This window comes from Cyrtonyx montezumae, unplaced genomic scaffold (genome assembly GCF_038088225.1).
Source record: "Cyrtonyx montezumae isolate F1298 unplaced genomic scaffold, pur_monq_1.0 scaffold_3, whole genome shotgun sequence".
Taxonomy (NCBI): domain Eukaryota; kingdom Metazoa; phylum Chordata; class Aves; order Galliformes; family Odontophoridae; genus Cyrtonyx; species Cyrtonyx montezumae.
Genome location: NW_027072034.1, coordinates 149308114 through 149322869, shown reverse-complemented (window position 1 = coordinate 149322869; position 14756 = coordinate 149308114). Strand labels below are relative to the sequence as shown.

The 14756-nt window shown below is 40.4% G+C and overlaps 2 protein-coding genes across 2 annotated transcripts in view; one reads left to right on the top strand and one right to left on the bottom strand.

The window, feature by feature from the left end:
- FBXL13 (F-box and leucine rich repeat protein 13) overlaps nucleotides 1-6826 on the bottom strand; it is a 74856-nt gene extending 68030 nt beyond the window's left edge. Inside the window, 3 exon segments of the mRNA XM_065740936.1 lie at nucleotides 884-987; nucleotides 3692-3747; nucleotides 6730-6826. Of these exon segments, the coding sequence (XP_065597008.1) occupies nucleotides 884-987; nucleotides 3692-3747; nucleotides 6730-6826 (257 nt within the window).
- A 1190-nt stretch (nucleotides 6827-8016) lies between these two features.
- ARMC10 (armadillo repeat containing 10) lies at nucleotides 8017-13636 on the top strand. Its single transcript, XM_065741589.1, has 5 exons — nucleotides 8017-8175; nucleotides 9142-9276; nucleotides 10531-10707; nucleotides 11748-11819; nucleotides 13116-13636. Exons 1-5 carry the CDS (start codon nucleotides 8059-8061, stop codon nucleotides 13371-13373), a joined length of 759 nt encoding a protein of 252 aa, XP_065597661.1. The 5' UTR covers nucleotides 8017-8058; the 3' UTR covers nucleotides 13374-13636.
- The last annotated feature ends 1120 nt before the right edge of the window (nucleotides 13637-14756 follow it).

The window sequence follows — 14756 nt, the reverse complement described above, 5'->3', positions numbered from 1 at the left end:
TGGCAGGTCTGTTTGCAGTACAGTCAGTGCAAACACTCAATGGCAGTTCTCTGACAATGATGAGTCATTTTGCAGAACTCACTATCTCAGAACAGCAGTCCCTTACTAGAAGGTCATATTCATGGCAGAAGATCCAATCAAGATAAATTAAAAACAAAAATACAGAATGGACTTTACATGTAACACAAAACTGAATTGAATTAAAATGTTTTATATCCTTCCTCTCCAAAGCTCTTTCATTCCCTAAATTTTTGTTCATGTTGCTACAAACTTTTGTCCATTTTTTTCTTCTCTTCTTCCCTTATGTTGTCATTTCAGAAGTCCTCCTCAATATTTAAAGCTTTCTTCGTGGCCTCATCCTGATGATATCATACAATATCAGACTCCATTATTGCACAGCTGTGACACCTACAAATGAAACTGCATTACTGGATGAAGTCCAGTCAGTAAAAGAAGAGGGTGCTCTGTCTTCCTGGTGACTTGTGTCACGATAAGTACCAATTAAAGACTTTTAATTCATATTCAAAACATATGGACTAGAATTTGTAATTTCAGAGATTGCATACTTTGAGAAACACCATGAAATTAATTACTTAGACATGAAAGCTAAAGCAGAAGGGGAAACTAGCTGTACATGAGCTTTCTTGAGTGCTGAACATACTTCAAGAAAGAGTAAGAACATACAGAGTTAAATATTCAATAATGCAAAACTCTTAACTCCTGTTTTCATGATACTGGTCTGCTGTATTTGCAATATCATATGCCATTAGTATTTACTTTTAACTTGCAGTCTACACAGTAGATGCTGTGGTATTGGCATGTTTTAAAAGGCAGGTTCAACATTATAAACCACATCACATACACACAAACATTTAGTACATACCATAAAACAGCATCTATTCCCTTTTCCATTATTTCTCTGAGCTTTTCCTCTAAAAATGTAAGTGGGTCTTCCGGACTCATAACAATTACACCAGAAAGTAGAGCCTGCAAAAAGAATCTGCAAATTAATGCCTTTGTGGTAACAGTAAAGGATTGTCTAGATGTGAAACAATTAAAATAAACTCAAGATTACAAGTAGAATATTGCATATATCAGCATATTACAGTTGCTAGACTGGTTGTTTTATTTATCTAATGAAAAACAGAATTCAAAGCAAGATTAATTGTGTGCAGCACAGAATTCTGTGCAGAATTGGGAAGCATGACCAGGTATCAGCCCTGTAACCCATACTGAAAACAAAATCCAGACGATAATAAGATTTTCTAATGTGCATTACATTCTAGCAGTGCTGCAGAATAACTGATGAACAGTTTTCCTCATTTGTGTTCAGTTGTCTTTGTCTAAAATCTATAGCTCATTTATTTTTGGATTGTGAGCTCACATACAGAAAGAGCTTCTAAATTATACTGATTTTTAAAATCATATGGGCAAGCTCTGGTTATTTAAATGAATGCTATAAACTTTTTATTTCCAGGTAAAATTTTTTTAACATGACTGTGCATCTTTAATGAGATATTAATCTACGTAAATGCAAAAGATGTTATCCTGCACTGATGGGATGCACTCTCTTGTTTATAGTTCCCTCTGCTGGTTATCAATAAACTAGCTCTTAACACTTATCACAAAATCAGCATCTGAGTTTTTAGGTGTTCTTCCAGCCCTCACACTTCAAAACCTGCTTTTATTTGTCTCAACTCACCTCTCACAACGGCTGTTCTCCACGGTGCAGCTGGATGGTGCTAACTCTATGTCTAAATTCTACCATTCAGAGTCTGGTCTAACCTCTGCAAGTTCATCACCCAAACTCTGACTGCACAACTCACTATCACAGAATCATAGAATGGTTTGTGTTGGAAGGGACCCCAAGAATCACCAAGTTCCAACCCCCCTGACAATTTTCTTTAATTTTTCCAAGCCATTTATGTTTACATATGCACCCTATGGGTAAAAATACTTCATTTTCCAACATCCATGCTGATTTTCTCATGTTATCACTATAATACAACTGATCTGTTTAAATAACTATTATATATATATATATATAAAAAGAAATATCTGAAGCAACTGCTAGATATGTGCTGGACCAACTCAATATTGGAATGTAATGGTTCTCTTACTGTACCAACTCAAATGATTTGTAACTGCAGAGCAGTGTCAGGAGAGAGATCACTCAGAGTTATAATACAGAAGCACAACAATGGAGACTTCTGGCCATGAGTATGAGGTGTTAATGTGCCTACAAGTTAGGACCAGTATAATAAGGCAAAAGAAAACATTTTTTTTAATGCACAATGAAAGGCAACTGTCTGCAGTTTACACACACTGAATATTTAGCAATACTTATTAACCCACTACTCACAACCCTAGCACAATGTTCTTAATACAAATGCAATTTTCAGTGTATATCTCGATGGTGGACTATATTAAATAGATATAAACCTAACAGTTACTGCTGTCATTCGTGACAAATAATAGCATTTTCAATAATATCTAGGCATTTAAAAACCATTCTTCACAAGTTCTACAGACAGATTTCCCAAAGCCAATCCTGAGGCTGTTCAGCTACTCCCTCTCGTGGATTAACCCAGCATCTGTCTGCCACATGAACTTAATTTCTAGTTAAGTTTCACTTAAGCTATTTTGTTTTTCTCTTTGATGTGTACACAATAGCTTTTCTTTTTCCTTTCCACATTCTGAAAGGCCTAACGCACAGAAAATCCACAACAGCCAACTAACTACAGGCTAGACTGCAGGGCTTCTATTTAACTTCCTCTCCCTTTCTGTATACATTTAACAACCGATAAAAATACACTCATACCTTCAAATTTGGTCTTATCCCTTACTCATTCTCACTCCTTACTTCCTATTCCTCACAATAGCTTTGTGTTGAATACAAAGCGATTGAGAATGAACAGTTCTGACGTTTGAATAAAAATATTTGATATCCAAGAAGTTCGGGGGAGGGTCAGGTTGGATATCAGGGAAAGCTGCTGCCCCAGAGGGCACAGGGCATGGCACAGGCTGCCCAGGGTACACAGAGCAACACTTTGTTAGACATGTTGTAACAGAGATTTCCATTTGTTTTCAACAGAAAATAGACAGCATGACTGGATGACATAGTCGATGACAGTCAGCTGTGCCTTAGAATTCATTTCCTAAGAGGACAAAAGAACATCCGTGTATTGTCTGTAATGTTTTCCCAAGCAAATAGTTTCAAAATCTGTGTTTTACACCTCAAAATTTAGGAAATCTAAATGCAATAGATTATTTTTTTTTTTAACCAAAAATTCTTAACAGCTGCATATTCTGGGCTGCATTAAGAAGAGCGTGGCCAGCAGGTCAAAGGAGGTGATCTTCCCACTCTACCCTGCCCTGGAGAGGCCTTGCCTGGAGTATGGCGTCCAGTTCTGGGCTCCCAGTACAAAAAAGACAGGGATCTCCTTGAGAGAGTCCAGCAGAGGGCTACGAAGATGATAAAGGTTATGGAACACCTCCCTTATGAGGAGAGGCTGAGAGACCTGGGTCTGTTCAGCCTTGAAAGAAGAAGACTCCGAGGGAAGACCAGTAAAGATCTCACTGTGTCTCTGTGCTCTTTATGCCCACACGTTTCCTATATCTGCCTGCTGCCTCACCAGCTGCCTGAGGCACGTGGGCAGGAAGCACCTTATGTTAGATGTACAGCACCTACCACAGCACGCTGCCCTGAGCTGCCACCGAGGTTTCTAAGCCTTACAATGATGACGACTATTACAAGAAGTAGTATGTGAGCTCAATGTATCAAAAAAATTTCCAAGAAATACACTGATTCAGTTATTTTGATTCGTTGTCACAAAATGTAATTTCCCAGCCTCATCCTCGCAGTACTGAAGATCTGCTGTTCACTGCGTAGTCAAATTATGCTAACATTTACATTTTATATCCTTCATGACATCTTGCTTAAATGTCACTGCAGTATCAAATATGTTACATAATATTACTTCAGATCTACTGCAATGGAAGACTACACTGCACATCAGATGCATTTTGGCAAAGCCAGTGAAAGCCTACACCTCCAGCAAGAGCTCCAAGTAGGTGGGATGCAGTATAAAGCAGCACTGATTCCAAAATAGATCACAAATGTGGCAAAACTATTGTCAGCATTGTCTCTTCTGGAGGCCCAGAAAGTCTGGTCTATAGTTGCTGTCCCTGTCAGCACAAAAGGAAAGAGGAGGGTGTGTGAACCACGAGGCCTGGCCGTGACCTTCAGACTTCCTCTAACCCTGACCAGACACCTGTCTTCTCTTACAAGCTTCTCCATACCAGACTTAATCCCTGACCTTCCCATTCCTATTCCTAAATGTGTAGCAATCCATCATTCAAAATTCAGCAGTCATTTGGCAGAAAAACAGCTCTGAATCCACATTTAATTTAAACATTGCACAAACGCAGCTACAGTGAAGTCATCCCACGCATACAACTCGTAGGATTTTGGTTTGCCTGATGTTTTATGGTTACTGATTAAAGTAAATCTGGATGAGATCTGAAAGAGGGAAATCACACAGGAATGAAAGAATCCAATGCAGCAGGGAATCCCGAGTTATTTGGACATGATTATTTGGACACCAAGTGTGTGTGGATCATGTCCAAACCACAACATAACCAGAAATGACTTTAGCAAATGTCCACTTTAGAACTTCATATCCTTAGTTTTGAAAATGTTTACATAAATGTTCATAGATCTCAGCTTAGGTTTGGTGTGCCTTAATACTGAGGCTGGTATCATCTCATTCATCTTCATACAAAGTACACTGGAACCTCATAAAGAAATGACAATGACCAAAAAATAATTGTAGGCATCAGTGAGGACCAACACCTAAGAAATGAGAAGAAAAGGATGAACAGATCTTACAGAGGCTGATTTTCCAAGTAGTTCTTTCCCTTAAGAAACTGCCTTTAATCTGAACCTTAATTTCAAACATATCTTTTGGTTTTCCAAGCTTAAAAAAAACATCCACAAGGAGTGATGATGAGAAGTGCTCAGTCTGCTCTGCAATTATTCTAAAAGGCCGTAAGGAAGACCCGGGGAACTACAGGCCTGTCAGCCTGACCTCGGTATCAGGGGAAGTTATGGAGCAGATGATCTTGAGGGAAATCACACGACACGTCCATGGCAAGAAGGGGATCAGACCCAGCCAGCACAGGTTCACAAAGGGCAGGTCGTGCTTGTCCAACCTCATCTCCTTCTGTGACTGGGTGACCAGACAGGTAGATGAGGGAAAGGCTGTTGATGTAGTCTACCTGGACTTCAGCAAGGCCTTCGACACAGTCTCCCACAGTATTCTCCTGAGGAAACTGGCAGCCCGTGGTGTGGACAGGTTCATTCTTCTCTGGGTGGAGAACTGGCTGGAGGGCTGTGCCCAGAGGGTAGTGGTTAATGGAGTTAAGTCCAGCTGGCGTCCTGTTATGAGTGGTGTCCCCCAAGGGTCAGTTTTGGGGCCCATCTTGTTTAATATCTTTATTGATGACCTAGACGGGGGAATTGAGTGTACCCTCAGTAAGTTTGCAGATGACACCAAGTTGGGAGGTTGTGTCAAACTGCCTGAGGGTAGGGAGGCCCTTCAGAGGGATTTGGATAGGCTGAATAGCTGGGCTGAGCTCAATGGGATGAGGTTCAATAAGACCAAGTGCTGGGTCCTGCACTTTGGCCACAATAACCCCATGCAATGCTATGGGCTTGGGGCAGAATGGCTTGAAGAATGTAGAGAGGAAAAGGACCTGGGGGTGTTGGTTGATGCTCGGCTCAACATGAGCCGGCAGTGTGCCCAGGTGGCCAAGAAGGCCAACAGCATCCTGGCCTGTATTAGAAATAGTGTAGCCAGCAGGAGCAGGGAGGTGATCATCCCCCTGTACTCAGCTCTGGTACGGCCGCACCTCGAGTACTGTGTTCAGTTTTGGGCCCCTCACTACAAGAAGGACATTGAGGCCCTGGAGCGTGTTCAGAGAAGGGCAACAAAACTGGTGAGGGGTCTGGAGCACAAGTCTTATGAGGAGCGGCTGAGGGAGCTGGGATTGTTCAGTCTGGAGAAGAGGAGGCTCAGAGGAGACCTTATTGCACTCTACCACTTCCTGAAGGGGGGTTGTGGTGAGGAGGGGGTGGGCCTCTTCTCTCTGATAAATAACGACAGGACGAGAGGGAATGGCCACAAGTTGCGCCGGGGAAGATTTAGATTAGACCTGAGGAAACATTTTTTTTCTGAAAGAGTGGTCAGGCACTGGAATGGCCTGCCTAGGGAGGTGGTTGAGGCACCGTCCCTAGCGCTGTTCAAGAAGCATTTAGATGAGGTGCTAAGGGATTTGATTTAGTAGTTGGGTAGGGATAGTGATAGGAGGATGGTTGGACTAGATGATCTTGTAGGTCTTTTCCAACCTTATGAACCTATAATTGGCTCAAGATTTCTTTATGAATGTTTCCATGGAAATCCTGGCTGTCAAAGCTGCCTGCAAGTCGGCCTGTTTCGGTACCTGAAGAGTGTCAGGGTGCTTCTTGAAACTGCTCTGTGCATCACCTTCATTCAAGAAAACCAAAACACGGCTGCTTGGTAAAAAGGGAAGAAACCAAGCAAATATAAAAGAATGGCAAAGAACCCTAAAGTCAAAAAGGCAAGCTGTTCACCCCACAGCCTGTCCCCCTGTGACAGAGCCCCACTCCCCCACAGTTGACAGAAGTTTCTGGACTCCTGTCCCAACCCGGGATCCGCCAGCAGCTGACCTCGTAGACCTGGCGGAGGCCGCGGCGCCTCAAGAAGGCGCGCAGCTCTGGGCCTGCGCAACGCAGGGTCGCCATGGTCGCCATGGCCGCGCGTCGCCGCGGTCGCGTAGCATCGTGCCGGGGCCGAGGTGCCGCCCCGCCCCTTCCGGATGGGTGCTGCGGCGGCGGCTTCCGCGGGCGGGGGATATGGTCGAGCGGCGCGGGCTGGTGGCGGCCGTGCTGGGGCTCGTGCTCGGCGCCGCCGCCTGCTATTGCCTGTGGCGGCGGGCAGCGGGTAGAGGGCGGCGGCGTGGAGAGCCCCGCGTTCCGCCCTCGGGTGAGAAAGAGGAGGATGCGGAGGGACCGGGGAGGTTGTCGGAGTCTCCTTGTCTGAACCCGCCTGGGCGCCTTTCCCGTGTAACCCGCTGTAGGAGCCTGCTGCGGCGCGGCTCGGGTCCCCACACAGCGGCCTCGCACTGCCCCAGCCCTGAGCAGCACCGCTCCGAACGTTTGGGATGTTGCTTTGTTGAAGGGCCGCACTATGCGAGAGAAACGTCACAGCAAGCAGCAGTCTGCAGACAGAGGGTTTATTTACTGTCCTACAGCGTCCAGGCAGATCTCCGTGTTTCATCTCCTAATTTCACCACTAGGAGAATGTTAACGTTTGGTGAATATTCACCATTATTTTGTAAGGGAGGTTTGCTTGGGTTTATGGGTTTTTTTTCTACTTTGAGAAGTTGTCACAGGATTCAGGAAGAAGGACCAAAGTCCTGCTGTGGTAATGCAGAAACTTTTTTGCCATTATATGGTGGCTGGGTACAGCTGAACTTAGAACGTGTACATGTTTGTGGCCAGCAGTTTACAGGTTCATAGAATCCTGTTCTAGCAGTTGAGGGAGGTGATCCTCTCCCTCTGCTCTGCCCTGTGAGGCCACATCTGGAGTACTGTGTCCTGTCCTGGGCTCTCCAAGAAAGACATGGAACTGCTGGAGAGAGTCCAGTGTAGGACCACGAAGATGACTGGGGGCTCGGAGCATCTCCTCTGTGAGGAAAGGCTGAGAGATCTGGGGCTTTTGATTCTTGAAAAGGTTGGGAGGGATCTCATCACTGCTTATAAACAACTGAAGCTACAGGAGTCAAAAATCACTGAGGACAAACTTTTTCAGTGGCATGCAGGAAGAGAACAAGGGACAAAGGGGAGAAACTGGAACAGAAAAAGCTCAGCTTGCTATAAAAAAGCATTCATTGCTAACTAAGTGAAATGTCTCAAACTTGGTATTATTTAATTTTTAAACAGTGACAGAAGAAATTCCTCCGTCACCTCGCAGCATGGATGCAGACGCTTTACAGAAGCTTATTCATTTGCTCAAGGCCACAGATGATCCATTAATTCAAGAGCAAGCTTTAATCACTCTCAGCAACAGTGCTGCCTTCTCTGTAAATCAAGTAAGTATTGTTCGGTAGAAAACAACAGCATTTCACTACCAGTCGGTATGGAAACTGAAGGGTGCTGTTTTGCTGAAGAGTGACACAAGACTGAAAGCTGGGTTAACCTGTGTTCTGAATCTTGTGTTTTATGTCTATGCCTTAATTTCCTGCTAGTCCAAAGAGCATAATTAACCAGCCTTACAAGATTTATCTATGCTCAACGTTTGTATGCATTAAATAGACTTAAACTCATACAGTATCCTGTATTTTTCAAGTGCTGTATATATATATACCTTTTGTTGTTAATTACATGGTTGAATTTGAGACAAGTTATATAATCTCAGGATCCAATCTGAAACCTGCTGAAATATTTTAAAGTAGCTTTTATGTTTACAAAGCTGTGTGCTATTTGCAGCAGCTTCCCTGTTATCCAACTCTCTTTGATTCAGTTGGAAATATGATGCAGAAAAGCTTTGGCCCTAAGCAGGACTGTTCATAATTTCAATGGAAGTAATATATTCCAAGTCAAAATGCATCTTAGTGATTACAGGTGTCTTAGAATTAATAAGCTGTTTCAAATCCTTCTTCCAGTTAGCATGAGCATAATATAATGGATATTATTATGCCAGCTTTAGGAGCAGTCTTAATTTGCAAGTTCTTCAAAATCTATTATTTTATGAGCAGCTCTTCACTATTCAGAAGGATGTATGCTGTTGGAGTCTGTCAATTGAAATTACTTTCAAAGATGATTTTGATACTATGAGCTGGTGGCAGTTTTAAAATAAATACCATAGTTTATTTTTGCATGCGATTGTAATATATATATATAAAAAAAACCAAACAACTAACACTCTTTAAACAGAGTACTCTGTTCTGAAAGTCTTCATTCACACAGTCCCCTTTGCACTAGAACAAACTTTGAGTAAAGCCTGCAGTATTTATTTAAAATTTGCAGTGATCTTATGAGTACCTTTTATATTTCAGGATGTAATTCGAAACTTGGATGGCCTTTCTGTAATTGGAGGAATGCTCTTGGATTGTGTCCCCACAGTTAAAGAAAAAGCACTAAATGCACTTAATAATTTGAGTATGAATATTAAAAATCAGGAAGAGATACAGGTAAGTTTATTACAGTGAAAGAATGAAAGTAACTGAGACACTGGAAATAGAACAGGGCTTTCAGTATATTTTTTTTAAATACGAGGGAGGATGTTAAAATGTTTTGAGGTAAACATCAGTCAGTTAGCTCTGGATGATCTGTACCCCCAATGCTTTGAGAAAGCACCAAGGAAACTGGGCAGGCTGTATTTAGCTTTTATCAAGTGCTGCTAAACAGAGATACTGCTGTTAAGTTTATAGGGAAATAATGTGAGGTGAGGTGATTTCTAAATATCCTTAGAACATCAGTCAGATTGTGTGATAAGATGGGTAGCAGTCTGAGTCTCCCTAGGCAAGGGAACTGGAGGAGAAAATGGTAACTGATCCCTTGGGCTTGTCTGTGACCCATTTCTCAGTGTGGTGTCATACTCTTTAAAATAATAGTCTGTAATAACGGTAGGAAGTCCTGCTGATAAATACAGTAGGTGGTACAGGTGAGTGAGGTGGCAACAGTCATCAAAAAAAAAAAAAGCCTCTTTTGACTTTATTAGATCAAAAAGTGTCCAAACTGTGAGCTTACATGCAGATTTGAAGGTTTTTGGAAGCTTTTTCATTTTCTTGATAGACACTTTGATTATACGTGGTCATTTACAGCATTTTTAGTGCTGGGCAACGTTTTCTAAAGTAGTGCTTGTCCATGGCAAATATTTAGATAGATGTACAGGTAGAAAATAACTCCTCTAATACAGGCAAAGTCTTTTTTTTTCTTAGTTAGGGCTCCAACGTTCACTGTGTGATGTCATTCTGCAAAGCGGGTAGATAATAGTTGCTAGTGTCAGTTGTCATCACCATTCCTGAGAAGTACTCCAGTGAACAGGCCACGTGGTTTCCAAGCCTTATCCTTTCCTTTGCTTGTTCTCAACATTTAAGACCTTAGTTGCTTTAAGTAGGTGATTTTCAAAGTAACTCCTTGAAGCAATGTGCCACTTCTGAGATGGTGCCAAAGCAATTTCAGTTTTCAGAGCAACTTTTGCTTCAGGAAAATTAGGGAGTGTAAGTCTGGACTGTCAGCTTCTATCAGGCCACGGTATTTGTATGTACTAAAAAAATCAAGTGCTTGTTTCTAAATGTCTTGATCAGATTATGTATCAACAAGCAGCATTCAGTAGGTATTTATGCTACTGTTGCTAGACTGTTGATGCTATTTGTGAATAGAAAAATCATCTTGTCTCAAAGAAATGTCTTTCCTTTTAATCTTCTTCTCTTTTTCCCAAGGTATATATTATGCAAGTTTGTAAGAACATTGAATCAGCTCCTCTGAACTCTGATCTGCAGCTAGCTGGACTCAGATTGTTGACAAATATGTCTGTTACCGATGACTATCATTATAAGATGATAAACAAGATTCCATTCTTTCTTCATTTGCTTTCAGAAGGATCTGAAAGGACACAGGTACTGTGTTGTAAACTATTTATGAAGCTTTTTTACTTGTCTCCTTTCTATTGTTTTTTGTAAAATGGTTTAGTGTGCATAAAAAGAACAAGTATTCACTGGCAATAGCTGACAGTCCACACAAAATGCAAAATATGTATCTAAATTACTTTTTCCACATAAATTCAGGAAGAATGGAGAGAGGGAAGGAGGAGAATCTTGATAGTGCAATCACTGGTTTAGAGCTGTAGCAAAACCCTGCTGTGTACATAGTTGTTGCTCTTCCTTTACTACAGTAACTCTAGTTCTGCATACCAAACACTGCAATTGCATGACAGGGCAAGGAGGATCTGCATTTGAAAAGCTTTACTGATGCATGAATTCCTGGGATATTCTATTGATATCAGTGTACTGAATCGTTTTACCAGATCAAAAATAGCTTTCAGAAATAAGTTCCACTAAAGTTACTAGATATATTTTAATGAAGTACAATAGTGTTTGGCCTTTTCCCAGTGTTTATATAAAAGATCAGTGCCACAAAGGCCAGGAAAGGACTATGTTTGTGTGTGCTTCTGATCACATTTTAAGTGCTTATTGTTTGTTTCTTTTCTCCTCTGAATCCTGCTCCTAATCACTTATTCTTTAGGTTGGCACCTCCTTTCACTGTCTCACCTCCTGCTTTTAAAATACTAAGGAAGTCCTACATTAAAAACTTACATAAGCCTTGCTGATGTAATTGGGTGAAAGCTTAAATCCTGAGAAAAAACATATTCTATAATATTTTTTATGTTAAGTGCAGACTATACTGGAGTCCTTACAGTCTGGTGACAGTGTTAAAAGAATGTTTGATTTCATGACTTTTCTTGCTTTACTGAAAAATACGGGATCTCTGAAAGAAGGTGAGAACTTGTGTTTGGAAGCTATCAGAACAAAGGAAAATCAGAAGATAGTGGACCACACTAAAAAGTGATGGGGTAAACTCAGGGTAGAGTGGCACGACAGAAGTGTCTATTCATACGTTCTGGTTCTAGAGACTGCAATAAGCATGTTCCTCATTTCAGATACAAGTTTTGAAAGTCCTTGTGAACTTATCTGCAAACCCAGCCACAACAAGACATTTTCTCAAAGCTCAAGTAAGGTTTTGTTTTTTTTAGCATTTACTTATGTGCGTGTGTTTGTGTATGTGTAATATGTTTAAATTCTTCTAATCCAAGTATATATGTAACTAAAGTAAAATTTTAGCAAGTACCTGGTTGTTGTAAGTAATTAGACGTATACATTCTTTCACAAAGTAGCCTTCTAGATTAGGTTGCCCAGGGTCCCATCCAGCCTGACGTCGACTATTTGCAGGGATGGGGTATCCACAGACTCTCTGGGCAGCTATGTCTGTGCCTCACTATCCTCATAAGGAAGAATTTTTTCCTCACGTCTAATATAAACCTCTTTTAGTTTATACCAAATAGTGGTAAGGTGGAGAAGCCCGTTCTCGTTTTTCCTTTTCACCGAATGGGGAGAAACACGTATATACCTAGCAGCCTGCTGTGTTTCAGAAACAAACCTAAAGCCTTGATTTGAGATGTGCAATCTCTGTATAGATTCAGGACAGAGTACAAATTTCAAATACAGTCAGTACCGTAGATGATTCTTTTCAATTGCTAATACACTGTACCTAAGAAAATCAAATCCCCTGCACTCTCTACATCTTTATTCAGATGCATCCATATATCTCTTTCTCCAAGTGCTCTGAGTTAACTTTTCCTGTGCATTAGTTGTCTTCCTGGAGAACTTTATCTGATACTTCCCACTGCTGGCTTAGCATACACATTTATTTCAGTTACATCCTTTTCTCATACCAAAAAGAAATCATTTGGGGTTGGAATAGCTCTGCATCTTCCTCCTCATTAAATTATGTTCATTAAAATAGGCAGCGGTTGGTTTAAAAATAAAACTTTTTACTTCTGAGGTACCTGCCAGAAGCAGAGCTAGTCTAGATACCACTGGATTTTCATGACTAAAACAAGATTAGGGTAAGTATATGTTCAGTCCTCTGTTAAAAAGTGCATCCTGTTCAGTTCCATCAGACATGGTAACAAACATTCAGATCACTGCAGAAGGCAGAAGTAACACTATTTGAAGAAAAGCAGGCTCTCTTACAGACAGAAAGTTTCCAGACCACTGCATTTTAGAAACTGAAAGTACAAAAGTATTAATTGGCCTCTGACATGTATCTTTTCGAAAGAGTAGATATGAATGCTGTGCAGGCTTCCTGCACGGTATCTCAGCGTACGTAGTTCTGGTATTTCATAAGGTTTCTGACTTAGACTCTTTAGGTGTGGATTTCTTTTTTTCCCCCATTTTTTTAAAGTTCGATTTAGCTAGATGTACTTAACACTGATGATTAAGTATGGATTATTTCTTTAATGTCCTAGGTGCCATCACTGCTGTTACTCTTTGACAACTGTATGAACAGAGATATTCTGCTTAGAGCACTGGTACTTGCAGCAAACTTGAAAAAGAACATGAACAGTGAAGGTAGCATCATGATGGAGGATGAATACAGTGAAGACTCAGTTTTCTCTATACTCTGCAAGGATTCAACTGCATTTGCTCAGAAGCTGGCATCTTTATTGCATCACCCTGACACAGACGTGAGAGAGCAAGTTGTGAGAATATTAACACAGCACTAATTTATTAGTGACTGAAAAATATCTCATCTTTGGATTAGAGATAAAAAATGCTGAATAGTGCTACAGTACTTGGCACAAATCAATTACAAGAGACTGCAATGTACTTAATATAGAGAGCATAACATTTCTTGTAAAAAGCAAGGTAAAGCAACAGGTTACTTAGCACTGAGAAACCACTATACAACTGGTACATGTCAACAGAGCAGGGCACCGTTTAAAGCAGGAAAGCTTTCACATGTACAGTGAATACTTAAAATTTATGAATGAAGTCTAAATATTCTTAAGATCAGAATTGTTGTCTCTATATAATGATGCATTAAAGATTCAGGAATTAGAGCTTATTCATTTACATTTTATTACTGTGATACCTGTTAAACAGCTGCAGGCTAATATTAGAAAATCTGAAAAACAGTGCCAAACTATCACTGACCTCCTGCAGAAATTGTATTTTCAATGAAAAGTGCACATTAAAATTCTGTAGTCATATGTTTTTTAACCTTATCTGCTCAGAATATTTTCATATGTTTAGTACATCTATTCCATTTAGTTAAACTGCAATGCAGTTAGACACAACACAAAACATTTCTATACTTTAACAAAATCAAAGGGGTTTTTATCTCCCTTAGATGACTGCTAAATGAAAGCATACATGCTTTCAAGTTATATTATTATCAAAGAATTTGCAAGTGCAACTCTGTGTTATCCTTGTTAAAAGAAGCCAGGAAGAGCAGTATCATGCATATTTTTTACAAAAGCTTCCTATTCTGTAGCAGCCCTCCAGCTTGCTTGGAGAGGCTCCATGAGAAGTCATGGAGAGTTCTGTTCCTGGAACGTTAGCAGAATAAGCACTTCTGTTAACTTCCATCCATTTTCGATCTGCAGTATTAATTCAAAGTTAAACTGAGTATATCAAAACACTGCAAAGGAAACTGAATTTCATCAATGAAGAACGTGTAGTAGAAAACACTGTACACTAAAACAAGACTCCTGAAGCTTCCATTTAAGAACTAGGACTTCCTATTGTAAGCTGCAAAAAAAAGTCAACTGTCAACAACTGAGGATTACTGCAGTTTACTTGCAGCATGAAATCTCCTTGACTTGTTTTAGTTAGTTGGCATTGGTCGGTATCTTTAAATCATAAGGAATTTGTTATTTTTATTGATCTTGAAGTACAAACATAAAATGTAGCACACAAGTAAAAAAAAACTCACAAATTGTTCTTGAATTATGAAGCAGAACACCCACCATTTTTACTTTTTGTTTTTAGCAACATTAGGCTTTAATTCTGTAAATGAGCATGGCGATTTGATACAGATGCATTTAGACAAGTATTACAATATTAAGTCGTTTTGTAGTCTCTCATTCAACTTTTAAGATTATAAG

Coding starts and splice junctions, on each gene's coding strand:
- ARMC10 (XM_065741589.1), top strand. CDS start 8,059: ATGGATGCAGACGCTTTACAGAAGCTTATTCATTTGCTCAAGGCCACA. Junction 8,176..9,141: donor CTGCCTTCTCTGTAAATCAA/GTAAGTATTGTT, acceptor TTTATATTTCAG/GATGTAATTCGAAACTTGGA. Junction 11,820..13,115: donor GACATTTTCTCAAAGCTCAA/GTAAGGTTTTGT, acceptor TTAATGTCCTAG/GTGCCATCACTGCTGTTACT.